The sequence below is a fragment of the Motacilla alba genome, chromosome 12 (assembly GCF_015832195.1).
Source record: "Motacilla alba alba isolate MOTALB_02 chromosome 12, Motacilla_alba_V1.0_pri, whole genome shotgun sequence".
Lineage (NCBI taxonomy): Eukaryota > Metazoa > Chordata > Aves > Passeriformes > Motacillidae > Motacilla > Motacilla alba.
In genome coordinates this window covers 2,465,443-2,481,873 of record NC_052027.1, presented here as the reverse complement: position 1 = coordinate 2,481,873, position 16,431 = coordinate 2,465,443, and the positions used below count along the sequence as shown (strand labels likewise).

At 41.8% G+C, this 16,431-nt stretch overlaps 1 protein-coding gene across 5 annotated transcripts in view; it reads left to right on the top strand.

The window, feature by feature from the left end:
- Positions 1 to 16,431, top strand: part of LOC119706080 (contactin-6-like) — a 125,833-nt gene that overhangs the window by 18,928 nt on the left and 90,474 nt on the right. For all 5 annotated transcript variants that reach the window (XM_038149251.1, XM_038149253.1, XM_038149252.1 and 2 more), the window contains exon 2: positions 3,656 to 3,793. In XM_038149251.1, coding sequence (XP_038005179.1) covers positions 3,739 to 3,793 — 55 coding nt within the window. In that variant the 5' untranslated portion in view covers positions 3,656 to 3,738. The remainder of the gene's footprint in view (positions 1 to 3,655; positions 3,794 to 16,431) is intronic.

Genomic DNA, 16,431 nt, shown 5'->3' with positions numbered 1-16,431 from the left:
ATCCACCTTTTTCCATTTATTCCCCTCCTGTATATCCCTGTGTGTCCCTCACATTTGGACGTCCCGGGAGCAGATGTCTCTCCTTCCCCCACAGATCAGAAGTGAAAATGACAGGTATGAAGTATCTGAGGACTGAGTTCTTTCCCATGGACTTGTTTCCTCTAATGGGAAAACAACAAAAAATGATGTTGCCTCCTTCTGTAGCAAACATATTTGTATAAATTACACCCTGCTGACAAATGGACACACAATCAGGATTTTAAGGGGGAAATGTAATGTTTCCCCCACGATCATATTTAACATATTTTGTTTTCCATCCATCTCCCTGCTCAAACCATGGCATAACAATTAGAATAAGTGATAGCAGCACATCCAGAAAACAAAGGGTATGATGGCAGAATTTATCTTGTTACATTTCTTGATTTAACGCCAGTCTGGGATTTCTGGTCTGAACCAGATTTTTCTTATGCTATAAATATTTCAGTTTTTTCATTTATTCTTGATTTAGCTTGACAGTAAATAATCCCATGGAAGCAGCTGTTGGAAAGATGTTGTAAAAAATATTAAGTGCCTGCTCGCCAGTTCAGTCCTTGTGTATGTCAAAGGGAAGGGAATAAAACAGTTGGGTAACTTAAAGGAAATGTATGTGTGTGTGTGTGTGTGTGTGTGTGTATTTACAGTAATTCCCCATAATTTGCAGTCCTAGGAGCAGAAGAATTACAGTTCTGAGGACTGATCAATAACAAAGAGTTTGGGTTGTATATTCTGGATATTGGCAGCTGCAGGCTCTTGTTTCAGGGCTCCAAAAGACTCATCCAGAACCCAACAAGAGGAGAATAGAAAGCAGGGAGGGTTTCAAAAGGCTATTTCCTTGCAAAAAAAAAAAAAAAAAGGATCTGTCCTCTTGGAAAAGGCAGGGTCTGGCCAGTTATTTGGCTTTCACTGGTTATTTTTTTTGTTTGGAATATTTTTTGTTTGGAATATCAGGAAGCATGTGAGTAAGTCTGGCCAGTTATTTGGCTTTCATTGGTTATTTTTTGTTTGGAATATCAGGAAGTATGTGAGTAACTCTGAATGGTCTAAGTCCATTCCCAATTTTCTTTGGCAACTCCTGCACCTTGAGAAGGGATTTCTGCACTAAATAACTCACACACGCAATGCAGAAGGACCAGAAACTGAACATATTTGAGAGATCTTCAGGAAAAGGAGTTGGGTGGGACCAGCACTGGGAGGTGCTCCCTGTCCAAGGAAACAACCACCAAAAAATACCCAGCGCAGGAGGGGAATCCAGATGGAAATGCCAAGGAAAACACGTGGGAATGTGCAAAATTCGTGGCAATAACTGCAGCAAAAGGGGATAAATTGCAGACAAACGCTGGTTGTTATCTGCTAGCAGCCAACTTGGCACCCACCAGGATGATTTGTCAGCAAATGGGCAATTTGAGCCTCCTCACCCTGTGGTGCTGCTGCTTGGGGAATCTCCCTCCTCCAGGGGAAAAAAATCTAAAACTGGGACAGGTGAAGTCAGAAAATTAATACTGGAGGATTTAGATGACATCTAAGTAATTAATTAAAATCCTAACTTACATTTTTTGATCTGAAGGGATACATTCTGTTCAGGAAGGACAAGGGAAAACAAATTTAAAGAGGGTTTTGGTTTTTTTTTTTTGTCTCAGATATCACAGATATGTACACGAGCTTCAAGACAAATATTGACAAGCAGGAGAAAGGGTGTGAAATAAATATGATGTGATTCAATAAGGAAAAGCACCAGGCTTTCCACTGAAGCAGAAATAATCAATGCCTACCTTCAGTATCGCCAGGTGGTTTAAAGGAGGGGCTGGAGTGGAACCTGGGCTGAAGGCAAGTGTTCTAAAAAAGCACCCAAAAGTATTTAAGAAGAAAGAAAATATTGATTGAGGGTGTTTAGGTGCAGTTGCTGCCACTTTGGGCAGGGTTGATACACAAAGGTACAACCCAGCTCATCCTTCTCTGTTTCCACTTCGACAGAATTGTAATTTAATACTTTTTAATCCTTTTCCTTTCAAACACTTATAAATTTTGCAAATGCTCTTCAGTAGATCACAGCTGCGTGTGAAGTAGGACATCATGAAAGGCTAAAGAAACTCTGGGATTTTTCCATCCTTTTTTTTCTGAAATTTAGAAGCTTGTCAAGTTCTGATCGTTCCTCGGGATTTTAAGTGTCTCCCTTGAGACCACCTGCATTTTTTAGGTAAAGTTTATAGAAAATATTAACAAAATTAAGTCCCTTAGAGAAGTGGGATGGCTTCCAGAAGATCTGGATTTCTTCATTTTCTAAAAAAAATCCCTCTCACTCCTATGAGCAATAAGTTCCAGGGCAGCCCTGGATAAGGTCTTTTCACACTGCTGTGAAAAATGAGACAAGTGAGAAGAGAGTATGGATCCATAAGTGTGCCTCATAATTGTAATTTCTCAGTGGAAAATTTTCAGCACTTAAAAGGTTTGGAATGATTTTACAATTTTGTAAACTCATTTTATTAAGTGATTTCTGCTTTCAGCTGCTTTATGAACTGATCCCCCACAGTAAATCACTCGTTTGCCCTTTGGGAGTATAGGCCAAACAGATACTTTTTCCTGGCTTAATTCATCATCTGTTGACTGAAATGTCAAAGGAAATTAGAGATAATTGTTATGTAAATCCTTACCGGGGATGGCTGATTTCTGAAGGATCAAACTTCACACAGAAAAGGTGTTTTTTTCCTCTTTACATGGGCTGTGTGTGACACTGTGATCCCTCCTCCTCCCGTGGGAGATCAATGGTTTTTCATCAGGATACAGCACATTCACCAAAGGATCCTGGCTGGGATCAGAACCACACCACCATGGAATCTTGGAATCCCAGACTGGTTTGGGTTGGGAGGGATCCTAAATCCCACCCAGTGCCACCCCTGCCATGGCAGGGACACCTCCCACTGTCCCAGGTGCTCCCAGCCCCAGTGTCCAGCCTGGCCTTGGACATGCCAGGGATCCAGGGGCACCACAGCCCCTCTGGGAATTCCATCCCAGCCAGGAATTCCTTCCCAATCTCCCATCCAGCCCTGCCCTCTGGCAGTGGGAGCCATTCCCTGTGTCCTGTCCCTCCATCCCTTGTCCCCAGTCCCTCTGCAGCTCTCCTGGAGCCCCTTCAGGCCCTGGAAGGGCTCTGAGCTGTCCCTGGAGCTTCTCCTCTCCAGGTGAGCACCCCCAGCTTTGCCAGCCTGGCTCCATGGAGAGGGGCTCCCTTTGATGGAACAAGAAATATCTTAACATTTGATGAACATTTAGGAGTTGAAAAAAGCTCATTTTTCCCAGCACCTTTTCTTCCATCCCGGCACTGCCTGGCAGAGGGACCACAGGCAGATTTTTCTTTCCTACTTGGAGAAACTCCCTCCCATCCAAGAGATCTCTGTGCCACATGGAGGGGATGGGAGGAACCCCAACATTACCTGTGATTTTCATTCCAGCTTTGAGTCATTTTGGAATTATTTTTGTGCCAGGATGATCCTAGTCTATTGCGTTTGCAGTGTCTGAGTCTCCAAAAGGTGCAGTCGAAGGTGATTTTACCTGGGGAAAGTTGGGGTATTGATTTGGAGTCTGTACTTTAATTGCCCAATATCTCTTCCTGTTTTTGCAGAATATCCAGGTAGTCACAGGAAGACACACTTTGCTTTCTTCCACTGATTGGATGGGAGGAATTTTTGACCTTGGAAAGTGGAGATGGTGTTGCTATGGAAACTAATAAGTCTGCTGCCATTCATGAGCTGCAGCACAGGTAAAATGTTCCACTATTAGTGTTTGTGATTGATAAATCTCTGTCAGTGTCATAGTTCTTGGAGAAAGGAGAAGCAATTACCAAAATTAACAGCCCTTTTTTTTGTATGAACAAGTGACTAAGGAGCTTTTCATTAGGACACGCTTTAATTTTAAACAACTCCAGGTGCTGCCTTTGAACCAGAAAAACACTTTTCAAGAGCATAAGAAAGCTGGAATCCAGGCAATAGCTTTGAAAAAATGGTCTAAGCTGCAACAGTGAGAAAGAAAAACAATTGTTACTTGGGTGACAACATCATGAAAACATTTCTTGGCCACAATACCAGCAAATGAAGCTGGATTGGAAACCAGACCAGTTTGGGAGCACTGAATTAATGGTTTTGACCTTCCAAGTGCTTCCATGCAAGTGAAGTGTCTTTAAATCACAGCTAACTGAAAGGCAAATTAAAGTATTTATTGATGAAGTCCAACAATGGGCGAGAATCATAAGGACTGTCAATATCAATGCACAAAAAGGAAGGAGAATCTTGCTTAAAGCCCAAAGCAAATGCAACCATTCCTTCTTTGCCTCCTGCTGGAGTGGTGATGGACTCTCCTCCCACCCTGGGCACCCTGACCCTCCTCAGGCTGGGATCAGAGGACAAAATGTGCTTGGAGGAAGCAGAAGTGCCTCCCCCCATTCTCCTTCCTGAATATCCCTTGTGTTTATTTAAAATATCAACAGTTTGTAACATGTTGTGAGGTAAAATGTTCTTTTCTGCCTGGCTGGGCATTGCTCACAGCGAGGGTTTGGTATTCTGAGTTCATTCCTGCTCTGAACCTTTCTTCTAATTAAAAGCATATAACTTGACAATCCTGCTTCATAGAGCCATAAAAATGGGATTAACTCATGTGGCTCATTACAGCCTCATCTCCAAACAGGCACTGAGTGGGAACTGAGCTCTTTGAGGGTCTAATGAATTTGGGGATGGACTGACCCTTCACACTTGGCTGTGATAGGAACCATGACAACTGACTTTTGTCTCCAATTAATGCATTGAACTCTAAATAGCCAGGATATTACTCATGTACTTACAAGGAAATTGTATTAAAGTAACCTCAAATGGTACTTAAATTAATTATGTAGTGCATGAGTCAGCAGCTGTTTGAAGTGAAGAAACAGAGCAGAGGGCAACTTCAGTACCGTTTTAAAATACAATTTAAATGAACCTCGATGCTGTTTTATCTAAATGTGAAATGTAAACCTCAGGATAAAAAAAAAAACAACAAAAAAAAACCCCCAAAAAACCCAACAAATCTCAGGATCAGACTTTCTGTTAAATCAATATAAAGTTGCTATTTCAGTAACAAACAACCGGCACGTTAAGGACTAAAAATCTTGGAGTATATAAAATATAGTGATATACAAAATATTCCAAGTGAGCAGTCTCTCGTTTAAGCCCAGCTCTGCTGAACTTATCTCAACAACCACGTGTTTAGGACCCAAATTTCCCTTTAATTCCTCATTGCCCCACTCAGCCCTCTTGGGCACCTCTCACAGATCCTTCCCTTCTTTACTACTCTGAGTAAAGCCCTTGTACCATTCTTTCAGAGCACAGGATTCCCTGCAAATCCTTGATTTCTTGGGAAATATTGGGACATAGATGGTGGTCCTGGAATCTGAATGGCAGGAAGAGCAGGACAGCTGGGTGAGGGACAACATAATCTCACACCCATGATTTGTATCTCCAAAAAAACCCTTTTCCTTACCTTTTTTGGGGCTTTTTTTTTGGTTTTTTTTAGTTTTTTTAAAATTATTTTTCCCCCCCAGGCTTTCATTTTTGAAACGTTTTGTCATCTTCATCATTCTTGCCAGAGGATCCTCTTAACAAGCCCAGTCCCAGGCTTTAAACCTGAGTTAAAAGGTACTGGGAGCTCACTTTTAGATGAACATGTTCAGCTTTTAAAGACTTAAAAATAGCTAAAAATGTAAATGTTCCATATTCCCAGGCACCAAGAGTAGCTCACAACGGCACTTTTGTCCTGCTCCTGCTCTCAATTAAAGGAACAGCAAAAGCTCCCACTGACTTCACTGGGATAAGTTAATTTATTCCTGGGTATAAATTAACTCCATTGATTTCAGCAGAGCTCTGCTGATTTTCACTCCATGGCGTTCTGAAATACGCCTGATGGTAACAGTCAAACTGCACTTATGGCAAAACTTCTCTGATTTATCACATGGAAGGTTCACATCAATTTGGGAATAATAGAAATGAGTGGGAAGGTGAGGAAGCAGCCCTGATGCTGAGCAGAGCAGTCTTGTGGGCTGGGGATGGAAGGGTAATTCAGGGTGTTGGATGGCATTGGTCACTCATTTCCTCCTTGTTTCCACCTCAATTCTACCTGACATGTAGAATGAAAATGATTTTGACCTATAAATTAATTTTAAATCCCAGGATTAAATGCGCTGTGCAGAAGAACTGGATATTATCAGCCCCCCAAAATGGCAATTCAATTACTCAAAAATCAAACTGCCCTCTCTATTCTCTTTATAGGCAAAAAATCGTGGAAAGAATAATGTTCCCTCCAACTCTTATTTTCCAGCAAAGCTTTTTTATGTGTCTCAACGAGGGTCTTTAGGGTTTTCTTGCACTGCCTTAGGGGACAAAATAAAATAAGGTAATGCATGCACAGTGACACAGCGAGGGAACAGATTAGATTTTTTTTCTTTCATAACCCATTGCTATTTAAATGAGATAATCTGATCTAAGCAGAGCACCAGAGGCAAGAAGGGTGATGAAGATAAACTCAGAGATCATTACTTTAAATTCTGTGTACTTGCTATAGGGATGTACAACAACCATCTCCTGATATCATTGAAATTTAAACATTATTTGATATGAATATGTTAGGAAAGAGCCTTCACTTTCTGGATTAAAGATGTAGACAGGATTTTGGGAAGTTGAAATGAACAGACCTGTCCAAAGTGCTCAATAAAATAAAATAATTGTCTCTCCACGCCAAAACTCTCCCAGGTTTTCCTCCCATGGCTGCTCCTGGATTGTGCTGCTTCCTCTGGAGTTGTTGTGCAAGGCAGGTTGCCAAGAGTATCTTCATGAGGCAGAATTTTATTTTCGTTTCTGAAATCATATATCTGTCCTAAGCATCCATCAGATGCACCTCAAGCCCTTTGGGTGTGCCAGCTCAGGTTCTCCATCAGCTTGGAGGAAATTTCCTCACCTCTCTTCTCTCTCTGGTCCCTCCATTCTCTCCTGTGTCAATAAGGAATTACCTCCTGATAATTTCCAGAGTCTGTCTTCCTCCTGGGCAGCTGATCCCAGTTTTCTGTGTCCCTCCTGTTCCTGAAGGAAAATGGCACCTCTTTGACCTGATTCCTGGTGGCTTCTTCCTTCAAACAAAGCCCTTTGTGTGCTTGGAGAGGTGGCCTTTGTCACTGTCCTTTGTCGCTGCCCTTTGTTCTGCTGATGGTCTTGACCCCACCATGGAAGCAAAGGGGATTTCCGGGATTAAAGACAAGGAAAAAGCAGAACGGCAGTGAATCCTATCGGGCTGTGGACAACAGAAATATTCCAAGGCAGTCTGCCCTGCATTTGGAAACGAGGCATCCGCTGTATTTTTACACAGCCCTTTGGCTCCTTGCCTCCAAACCAATCCAAGATGCAACCCCAACCTCCCGGGCTGGGCTTTTGGCCCGTCATTTGGAAACTGTTAAATTAGAGAGAGACATTTCCTGATGTAAAGTGTCCTGCTCCTCCTCTGGGTCACAGCAGGATGAATATTGAATACATCACATCCCACACTCTGCCTGCAGTGTCTCGCAGATTTATTGTTGGCATAACAGCACCTTTAGGGATGGAACAGCACACCATATATTTTAAGACAAGTGACATCTTTGCTATTTCTAACAGCAAAATGTGGAGATGAGCTAGTCCAGCCTGGAAATGTTGAGGCTTCCCTGGACAACCAGAAGCATCTGGGGATCTGCTGATGGGTCAGACAATGATAATAATTGGGTGTCCCTTAGCATGGAGGTTTTCATGGTTTTGGGAAATAAAAAGCTGGATTTCTGTGAAGGACTTGCAAGGCTGTGGCAGGGCATGGCTGATACTGCAATGTCCCTCTCAGGAGAGACAGCAGTGACATTTGAAGAACATTTTCGTTCTGTGGGGTGCCAGGAGGTTCGGCTCATTCCCCAACATCAGTGAACAAGCTGGTGCTACAAAGCCAAAAAAAAGGGAGCCTCGTGCCCTGAAGATGCACTATTACATCCAGGGAATGCGAGGGGGTCTGAGGCTTTCCACCAGACTGACCTAAACCCACCTCAGAGCTTTGCCCTGGGTGGACACCAGTGCCACTCACATTTCCCAAGGACTCCTCTCCACCCCCAAGCTGGAGCCAGGGATTTTGTTCAACATTCCCGACCACGGTGGGAGAAATTGCTACTCACGTGTCATAGTTTAGGAAGGTTTATTAAACCTTATCAAAAATGCAACAGAAGACTGAATAAAGAAAAAAGGGTACGATGCTGGGAGCAAAGGATTTTCCCTGCCATGTGCTCAGCCCTCTCACAATGGAGGTTTTCCCTTTTTAACCCTTTAACCCCTCCCAAAGTTCTGTCCATCAACCCCTTCTCCACTGTCCAGTGGTGGAGATCTCTCCCTCAAATCCTGACTGGAGGTCAGGTGTTCCCTAGTGACCAGCCAGCCCTCCCAGCTGTCCCTTGATACCCACTGAGGGGGTTAAACATGACTAAAAATCCATAAAATTTAACCTACAGACATGATATTTGTCTGTTAATGGTGAGAGTCAACCATCGCATCACTCATCTCTCACAACGGGCCAGACTCACCCTCCAGAAGAATCTCCCTCGTGGTGCTTCACCTCCCAGAAAAACCCCTTTGTGGGGCTGCCCTGAGTGCAGGGACACGGCGGAGAAGAGCTGAGAGCCCAGGTGCTGCTTTGAGGGTGCTCTTTGAGACTGGAGCCTGCATCGATTTCCCTGTCAGGGAAATGTGATTTACAGGTCCTGGAGTGAGGTGGAGATGCTGCAATTCATGGGTGTGAATTCACCAGAGTTTTATGTTTTCCATATGGCTCTAGAGTCTAAATCCTTTAGTCTGAAAGGCCTTGTCTATTTTTATGCTGGTTTAAATAATTATTGCTTCCCAATCTTTTCAATTAGTTGCTTTGCATTATTTTTTCCCCTTTTATTTAAATTTTACATGATTTCTCCCCGTTTCATATCAAACCATTTTTATCTCCTAGCACAAAAGGCTCATTAACTTTTTAAAATAACATCCTGGTGCTTTAGAAACCATTATTTTTGGGGTTTTTTTCACTTTTTTTGTTGCAACAGCTTCAAAGACAATTCAATTTTACTTTATTATCACTGCCAAGAAGTTGAAATTAGCAGGTGATTAAGCACTTCAAATATTTTGAGCATTTTCTATTGTCAACAGTGGCAAATTTAAGTATAAAGAAATTAAACTTAAGAAGGCACAATGATAGATTACTGAAACAGTTTATTGAAGCACAACATTTTCAAGGAAAATTGCTGGTTTTAAGTAATTGCTTAAAAAAAGGGATTGCTTAAACAAAGAGTAGGTTTAGATCAGATTTTAGAGATAAATTATTCCCTAAAATGGTTGAAGCCCTTGCACAGGTTGCCCAGGGAAGCTGAATTTTGAGATTCCCCATTTCAGAGTTACCAGCATGGATTTTTTGGAGTTTGAGAGCCCTTTTTATCTCCACAACCAATGGCTTAATTGAAGGATGGACACTTGAAACCTTCGATTTTATTATGGAGAGAATGATGGCCATAAAATCATGGAATCACTGAAGGGTTTGGGTTGGAAGGGACCTCAAGGATCATCTGTGTCCTGCATGAAATAGAGAGAAGCCCAGCTGAAGTCGCATTTTCCACTAGCAGAAATGAGATTTTTTTTTTTTTTTTTTTTTTCCCAGAAATCATACCTTGGAATGTAAAAAAAAACAACAAAAACCCCAAACAAACAAACAAACAAACAAAAACCTCACAAAAAATCAAACACCAAAACAAACAAATAAAAACCAAAAAAATACCCACCCCAAAAACCTTAAAAAACACCCCAAAAAATCAAACCAACCAACCAACCAAAAAAAAAAAACCACCAAAAACTTTATTTTGACATGAAAACCTGACATGGGTGAAGATCTTGCCCACAAACTTTTAAGTGCTGCAACAATATCTGTGACTTCCACGTAATCACAGGCTGATCATCCCTCCCATTGTTTGCAGAAGCTGGAAAATAAAACGTCTGGGGTTATTGATTTGCTACTTCTTTTTCATTTAGCGCCTATTGATCGCTGTTTATGTGTGTGTTTTTTTGTTGAGCAGGAATTAACATTGAAAACTTCTTGGAATTCACTGCGCTCACACCTGCTTGACATTCCTAGGGAAATCTTGCTGCCACAATCCCACTCCAGCTGGGGGTTTCAAAAATCAGCGTTTTCTCCTCACAAAAAGCTTTTTAAATGTCTTAAAAAAAAAAAAACCCAACATATTTTTAATGTATTATTATTATGGTTGGTACTTTCCTGGGACAGAAAGTGTGGTTGTCACAGAGCTGGAGCTCCCAGAGTGATTTCCAAGCCCTCAGGATGATTTAGGCTGTGGTTATGGTGCCTACATGAGAAAAATAAACCTCTTGGGGTGGGGAGGCGTTCTTTCATCCCTGTCTGCAAGAGGAAATCTGGTGACTGCCACAAAACATTGCTTGTGGAGTGTGGATGGGAAGCCCTGGGAAAGCGGGAGGGAAATGGGGATGGATGGAAATGGCTGAGGTAGCTCTGAGCTGCTCTCTGGAGTGCCACAGCTGGGCCATGTGGAAAGCTCTCCTTCCACTGCTCTTGTGATATTCAGACCCCACAGTTTTCCCAGTTTTAGCTCCCAAAACAAAGGGAATCACAGGCCAACCACACATTTCCCAGGAGGCTGGATTATAGTCCTGAGCCAGCCAGTAATAATGTGAACGGATTATTTTTATTCACCTTAGGTTTGTTTTTCGCCCTCCAGAACGCCCCTTTTCTCTATTACTCCATTCATATTCAGGATTAAACTCTTAAAAAATAATTAAAAATTAAAAGCAGTGTTTAATTGTCATGGAATTACCGAGCTCCAGGAGCTGCAGGAACAGCCCCACATGCACCACGTGAGGATTTATCTCAGTAATTGCTGTGGTTGCTGGCACAGTTATCACCATTAACATCCAAAGGCAGATAAAGCTCTCCAAGGCTTCTCTTGCAGGAGGTGAGAGGGGAACAGGAGGGCAAATTTGGAGCTGAAGCTCAGGGGGGACCTGCACCCCCTTTTCCCTGGGTCTCTGCTTCCCCTTGTGTGCCAAGTCCACCCAGAGCTGCCAATCCTTGTCCTGTGGGTCAGACACTGCCCAAATTCCCTCATGGTTTGCAGCAAAAGGAAAATTTATAAACTGTATTTTGATAGATTTCATTTTTGGACCGTTGTAGAATTTTAGCAATAGCACTTTTCCCCCTTCTGGTTATAGCATAACCAGTTTTTTGTCCTGTGTTCAATATTAATATCTGCTTTATTGTTCTATTCTAATTACAATCTCATTATGAAAGGAGCCCTATGTTTTCCTGTGACAGATATTGCATCTCATTGTTAGTGAATCTTGGTTATTCCATGCTTATTGTTATTAATAATTTGTAGCAATTGGATTGGAATTAGAATATTACTTTGCTAAATCACTTTTGCTGCTAATTAAGGCGCTGTGTGTGACATTGTTTCACTCCAAACATCATCGTCCTGCTTTTCAGCCTGCTCTAATTACCTGTAACTCACTCATTTCGACTCAGAAATCAGGTCTTTTAATCAAACTCCTTCGAGCTTTGCCGTGGTGGGAGCTGCTCTTGGTGGGAATGAAAAGTTCTCGTGGACAAAGATATTTGTAATGACAAATGCACCTTTCACTGCAGCCCCGGAGCTCCTTAGAAACAGAATAATTGTCCTCAATGCTCCCAAACACAACAGAAGGAGGAGGGCTCTGAGGGAAAAGTGAAAGGTGACTGAAAAATTCCAACTCTTCAAGGTATCAGCAAGGAAATCGCTGTAGCTTTAAATTGTCTTCTCTGCACAAAACAGCTGTGAGATCAGATCTGTCACACTGCTTGCTGGGGTAATATTTCCTCTGAAGCAGCAGCAGCACTTTGTTATTTGCCTGGGAACTTTGCTCACTCTGGTGCCAAACAAACAGGAGACACACAGAGGTCGTGCTTGAGTCATGAGTGAAAACTCACACTGATGGCCAGGGGGCTTCCTGGTGTGTGCCTGGCATTAGCAGGACTCTCTCTCAGCGACAGAACCTCTGGCATATCCTGAATATTGCAGCAGTTTGAGGAAAAGCAGAGGAAAAAGCGTTTATTTCTGCGCAGTTCTTTCTGCAGCCATTTTAGGGGAGTGTAAAAAAGGTGTGGGAAAGCTGCAGCTATTTGTGCTGGAGCAGAGGACACAGCCTCAAGGTACCTCAGGGAAGGTATAGGTTGGATATTGGGGAAAAAAAAATCACCAAAAGAATAATAAAGTAGTGGAATTGTCTTCCCAGGGAGGTGGTAGAATCACCATCTGTGGATGTGTTTAAAAACAGACTGGACATGGCACGTGGTGCTATGGTCTAGTTGAGGTGTTAGGGCACGGGTTGGACTCGATGATCTTGGAGGTCTCGTCCAACCCCATTGTTCTGTGATTCTGTGATTCTGTTCTGCAAACAAACCTGTGCACGCAGGCAGCAGCTTCACCTTTCTTTTGTCATGGAATCACAGAGTGATGGAAAGGTTTGGGTTGGGAGGGGTCTAAAAGCTCATCCAGAGCCACTCCCTGCCATGGCAGGGACCCCTCCCACTGTCCCAGGCTGCTCCCAGCCCTGTCCAGCCTGGCCTTGGGCACTGCCAGGGATCCAGGGGCACCACAGCTGCTCTGGGCACTCTGTGCCAGGGCCTCAGCACTCCCATCTCCAGCAGCATCCCTGCATCCCAGGGAGGAAAGCTCTGGGGCCAGCAGGGGTTCCGGCACCGCTCCAGCTCCATTGCAAAGGCACTGGAAGGTCATTTCCATGGGAGGTTATTTCTGTGCACTGATCTCCAGTCTGGGTGGGTTGTTTACCACCAGCTTTCCTTAAAAGCAGATGCAAAGCTCGTTATCCTTTGGGAGAACTGTCTGGGGAAAGGGCAGCCTGTTAGAAAATCAGAGCGCATTGTCCACTGGCTTCTCCTCTGTGGCACTGCTGGGTGCCCTTGGCCAGGCTGGGTTTGTTTCGTTTCACTGCCCAGCAGGTGCCCAGGCTGCCGCTCCAAAACCTTGGGAGAGTCTCCATCTCAGTGCCCTGAGCTCACCGTGGAAAATTCAGAGTGCTTTAGAGAAAAATCTATCCAAACTTTGGCTCACGTGCTCAGAAAGGCTTTCCCCCCAGCCCCCCTGTGATTTATGGAATGCAATTTCTTCATCCTCTAACATTGTCTCACTTCATACACTTATGCCAAATAGTTTTTGATGATTTATTACTTTTCCTACAGCCTATAAAAAATTAGTATCAATACAATGTCAACAAAACTGTAGGGGTTAATCTCTAGTAACTTATTGAGCATTAATCAGATTCATATTTCAGTCATATTAGTTTAAAGCTACTAAAATCACTGATGGTAAAATGCAACTTAAATCAGAATATAATATGATACCTCCAACTTCTGTTTCTATTTAGATTTATTCTGATTTACACTGAATATGGCAGAAATAAAAGACTTTTCTCTGCGTCTTCCTTGTACATTTGTGAGTTTGCAAAACACAAATAGTTTGCTCTAGGCCAGAGAAAATGTAACAATTTATGCAATAGATATTGAATTCATATTTGCCTGACAAGTGACCTTATCAGCTATAACTTGTCATCTGCTAATTAGTCTACATTTATTTTATTCACTCAATTAACCCCCAGCCTCTCCAGGAGATAAGTTGGCGATACACGAAATTATGTGTGGTGTTGCAATTAAAATGGTGCTGCACATGTACTCCACAAATTTGCCTTAAAGAAAGGTAAACCTCATTAATATCCCACCAGTCTGATTGCAAATTAAAATGGTTTTATTGCCAGTGATGCCACTGACTTTCCCTGCTCACTAGCAGGGAACAACAATGTCTTTTCTTCAGAGAATCTAAGAATAATCACATAAAACTAAGAGTGCACAGTGAGATTTAGAGAGCAGAAATATCTCTGTATTATTAAACTCTCCTTCCCAGAGAAATGCCCAAGTTCTTAATTTAAAAAAAAAATAAATTTACAGATTAAGAGTGACCTGAAAGGTGAGCACCTAGATTGTGTATGGAAAAGAACAAAATCCTGTGAACAGAATCCAGACTGATTCATATTTTGTGCCTTGAAATAACTCGGGTTAAAAGTTTTGGATAAAAATCTGAACCACACGACCAACAGAAATTCATGCAAACTTTAAGGAAACCAAACCTGAGTGAAGATTTCTGTCCCAGTTTGATGTGTGCGTAAAATGCTTGTGCATATACACAACTAACTTAGAGGAGAAATTGAGACAAGAGAATTGTTGTCAGCCCAAAGGTGGACGTCCACTGCAAGTCAAAATAATCAAACAAACATTTATTGTATTGCACTGACATTTTACCCAGATGTCTGCATAGTTTTCAAGATATTAGGGATGTGAAAACACAAACACACAGAAAATGAATGTGGTGAACTAGGACGTGCTGTAAATTCAGCTGGATGCAATTATTGAGGAGAGGGAACATGGAACACCCTCCTCTCTTTGCTTTGAAACTCTGCAGCCTAAATCTCCTGAAATTAGAGCCGAATCCATCACTGATTATGTCACTGCCCAGAAATATGGCCTTGAGCAGATTTGTCATAACTCTGCTGGTGATGCTGCGGCGCGGGCACGCAGCCATCCGTCAGGAGGACACAACTTCCCAGGCGCCACAAGTCAAGCAAATGTGTTCTCAGCAGCCTTGTGGGACAGGCTCTGCTGGAGATGGATGGCACCAGGCTGGGAGGGATGGCAGGGACAGGGCAGCTCCTCGCACACCTCTGGGGTGTGATCGGGGTTGGATCCTTAGGGAAGGGCAGGCACTTCTGCTCTGAATCCCACAGAAATCGGGGGAAAAGGGAAGCGCTGGCTGCCCATCCCTGGAGGTGTCCCAGACCAGGCTGGACGGGGCTTGGAGCAGCCTGGGACAGTGGAAGGTGTCCCTGCCATGGCAGAGGCGGAACAGGATGGGATTTAAGGTGTCTCCAACCCAAACCATTGTGTAGTTCAATGCTTCTACGATCCAGCCTGAAATCAACACTTGCCCTTTTGTCTTCACATCTTGAAATTCTCCAACACCTCTACATTTATTGATTTATTTATATTATTATAAATAAATAATATCCATAATAGATCAATATAGTATATATAATATACTAAATATAATATAATATAATATAACATAACATAATATAAAATATATAATATACATTATACACTACATATAATATATAATATATAATATATAATGTATAATATATAACATAAAATATAAAATATAAAATATATAATGTATAATATATTATATATTATATATTATATATAATATATAACATATAATATGTAATATATAATATGTAATGTATAATATATAATAAATAACATATAAAATATAACATATAATGTATCATATATAATGTATAATATAGTAATATATAACATGTAATATATATGTAATATATATTATATATAATATATATTTTATATATTATATATGTGTTATATATATATATGTATAATATTGTTATATTTATTAACACCTCTTGATTTATTTTGTTTTATAATCTCATCCATATATTATTTCCCCTTTTTGGATTCCAACCTTGCATTTAATTTCATTTTGTCTTTACATTTCTTACATTTCAGTACTCACGTTACCCCCACAATTTTAACACTCTGTCCCAGCTCAAGCGATGACAAGCAGCCCCTACATCGAGTGTCCTCCTTTCTCTGGCATCAAAACCCTTTCCATTTTTTTTTCCCCCAATCTGCTGCAGTTTGAATTCCACCACTGGCAGAGATGAGATGACTAATCCAATTTCCCTCTATGCAAAGAGTCCTCTTGCATTTCTCTCTGCACTTCTACTTTTCCCCTGAATAGCCGTCATTTAATGCCCCGTTATCTTGGATGGCACTCATTTAGTGGTTTATTAAGCAGTAATTCAGCAGCCTGTTATCAGCTCCTACTAGAGCTGGGGAAATATGCCAGCCGAGGATGCGAGATTTCCGCAGAATTACAGCGGTTTTGTGATTTTTGGATTAGAGAAAAATTACCCCAAAGTAATAGATATGAAATGTTTTCCCTGCATTTCATTATTGGCCCGGTGCTAAAGCTCCCATCAGGCTATTCCTGCTGCAGATTGTCTGATTTTTATTTCTGTTTCCAACCCAAGCAGCGAAATTCTACAAAAATCACAGAGAACTCAATGGACTGAGAAGTCCTAAAGCTGGACTCACTTTTTCTCCTGCACTCACATCCTTTCTGAATGTTCCCAGGTGGGAAAAAGACATAAGTTAATTTTTTAGAGCTTCCTAAAA